Below are 2,755 nucleotides of genomic sequence, written 5' to 3' on the forward strand. Positions count from 1 at the left end.
TTTTCAAGAAACGCAAATCAGCTGGGTGTGGTGGCTCACACCTGTAATCTCAGGACTTTGGGAGGCCCAGGTGGGCAGATCTCTCAAGGTCAGGAGTTTGAGATCAGCCTGGCCAACATGGCGAAACCCCATCTCTACTAAAAATACAAAAAATCAGCTGGGCATGGTGGCAGGTGCCTGTAATCCCAGCTACTCGGGAGGCTGAGGCAGGAAAATCGCTGGAACCTGAGAGGCAGAGGTTACGGTGAGCTGAGAGGACACCACAGCACTCCAGCATGGGTGACAGAGGGAGATTCCATGTCAAAAAAAGAAAAAGAATATGGGAATTGGGCTGGTTGCAGGTAGCTCATGCCTGTAATCCCAGCATGTTGGGAGGCCGAGGTGGGAGAATCGCTTGAGCTCAGGTGTTCCAGACCAGCCTGGGCAACACAGTGAGTCCTCATCTCTACAAAAAAAATTAAAAATTAAAAATTAGCCGGGCCTGGTGGCACATGCCTGTAGTCCCAGTTATTTGGGAGGCTGAGACAGGCAGATTACTTGAGCCCAGGAGGTCGAGGCTGCAGCGAGCTGTGACTGCACTCCAGCACTCCAGCCTGGGCCACAGAGTGAGATCCTATCTCAAAAAGAAAAAGAATATAGGAATCACTGTTTGAACAGACGATGGATGGATAGCAGAGATGAGATGACATGAGTCTAAAAGCGGGATTTGGGGAGGGTCTCAAAAGAGAGCCTGAGTCCTGGGATGCCCTGCCATCCAGAGGCTGTTTCCTACCTGCCAATCCCAGCCAATCTCGCTGCCAACGCAGCCTCGGTCCATCGTGAGGCCTCCACCTCATTCCTTTTCGGTGAAGCTTGGTGTGGGGTCACGTTCTGCGTCGGTACCTGCGTCAACAAGGAACCAATGTCCTGAGACACTCTCGTGGCTCTAGAGAAATTCTACCTAAATTCTACCTAACTTCACCCTGAAACAAGCCCCATGACTGACGTCCCATTTTCCACACAAGTTTATGACGCTCCCTTCCCCACAGGGAATATAGAGAACAGAACATAGAAGAGGGAGGGGATGATGTAAGTGGAAACCAAAGCTAAAGTGAGGGGAGTACTTGGAACCAGAAGACACGGGGAAGGGGGAGCAGATTCTCTCTATTGGAATTGAGCAAGAAAACCCTCCCCTTTCCACTGGAAAATAACGTTTGCATTATTTAAGTGGCAAGGGTAAAAACTGCAATCAGGTCGGGCACGGTGGCTCATGCCTGTAATCTCAGCACTTTGGGAGGCTGAGGCAGACGGATCACTTGAGGTCAGGAGTTTGAGACCAGCCTGGGCAATATGGCGAAACCCCATCTCAACAACAACAACAACAACAATTAGTTGGGCATCGTGGTGCACACCTGTAGTCCCAGCTACTCTGGAGACTGACATACGAGAATCACTTGAACCCAGGGGGTGCAGGAGGTTTCAGTGAGCTGAGATTGCACCACCGCACTCCAGCCTGGGTGACACAGCGAGACTCTGTCTCAAAACGAAACAAAGCAAACAAAATACTGCAATCACAGAAAATACAAGAAAAAAGCATAGGTGAATGTTGAACAATTTCTAGATGGTGAAAGAATGATTACTCGTGAAAGCAATTCAATACATCAGGCCAGGTGCGGTAGCTCGTACCTGTAATCCCAGAACTTTGGGAGGCCGAGGCAGGTGGATCACCTGAGGCCAGGAGTTCAAGATCAGCCTGGCCAATATGGCGAGACTCTTGTCTCTACTAAAAATACAAAAATTAGCCAGGCATGGTGGCGGGCGCCTGTAGTCCCAGCTACTCGGGAGGCTAAGGCAGGAGAATCACTTAAACCTGGGAGGCGGAGGTTGCAGTGAACTGAGATTGTGCCATTGCACTCCAGCCTGGGCAACAGAGTAAGACTGCATCTCAAAAAGAAGAAAAAAAAAAAAAGTTGCTGGAATTTTCTATATACACATAGCTTCTGAATGACAAACAATGGAACAAAAGTAAGAGGTAAGTCTGGGGAGATAGCTGCCAAAAATATATACATACATGTAATACATACATTTAATAGATATATTTATATATGTATTATATGTAATATGTGTACATATAGTTAATATATGTATTATGTATAATACATATATACATAATACATATTATATATATTAGACCTATAATGAGCTAGTCATTGTTCTCTGCTGGATTTGTACTCAAAGACAAGCACATAATTTTTCTCTCATTGAGATTTCTCTTCCAGGACTGTGTCTGGGCTACGAAGATGAGAAAAAGAATGGTGAGTTTTCTCCCACTTAAACTTTATTTATTCCTGCATCCCATACTTCATGACCTTTTCCTTTAATCGTCTGAATTCTAGACTCAAATTAACTCTGAATTCTTTCCAGAGAAACTGCCCAAGCCCTCCCTCCACGCCCGGCCTAGCTTGGTGGTTGAAGCCCGGAGCAACGTGACCCTGAAGTGTCAGGCTCCTTCCAAGAATGTGACATTCATTCTGCTCAAGGTGAATGACTCTGGGTACAAGCAGGAACAGTTCTCGACAGAAGACGAAGCTGAATTCCACTTCACGGACCTGAAGCTTAAGGATGCTGGGAGCTACTCTTGTGCCTATAAGACAACAGCCTCCCATGAGTGGTCAGAAAGCAGTGAACACTTGCAACTGGTGATCACAGGTGAGAAGGGTAGCCTCAGATGTGCTCCTTGATGCACACATTTCTTCGGTTTTGCTTTGCTTTTTTT

The 2,755-nt window shown here is 46.8% G+C and overlaps 1 protein-coding gene across 1 annotated transcript in view; it reads left to right on the forward strand.

Moving 5' to 3' along the window:
* Positions 1-2,720, forward strand: part of LOC105539678 (V-set and transmembrane domain-containing protein 1-like) — a 3,367-nt gene extending 647 nt beyond the window's left edge. The window contains exons 2-3 of the mRNA XM_011980073.1: positions 2,259-2,294; positions 2,404-2,720. Coding sequence (XP_011835463.1) covers positions 2,259-2,294; positions 2,404-2,720 — 353 coding nt within the window. The remainder of the gene's footprint in view (positions 1-2,258; positions 2,295-2,403) is intronic.
* Positions 2,721-2,755: the final 35 nt, after the last annotated feature.

Source organism: Mandrillus leucophaeus, unplaced genomic scaffold, assembly GCF_000951045.1.
Source record: "Mandrillus leucophaeus isolate KB7577 unplaced genomic scaffold, Mleu.le_1.0 Scaffold104, whole genome shotgun sequence".
Taxonomy (NCBI): Eukaryota; Metazoa; Chordata; class Mammalia; order Primates; family Cercopithecidae; genus Mandrillus; species Mandrillus leucophaeus.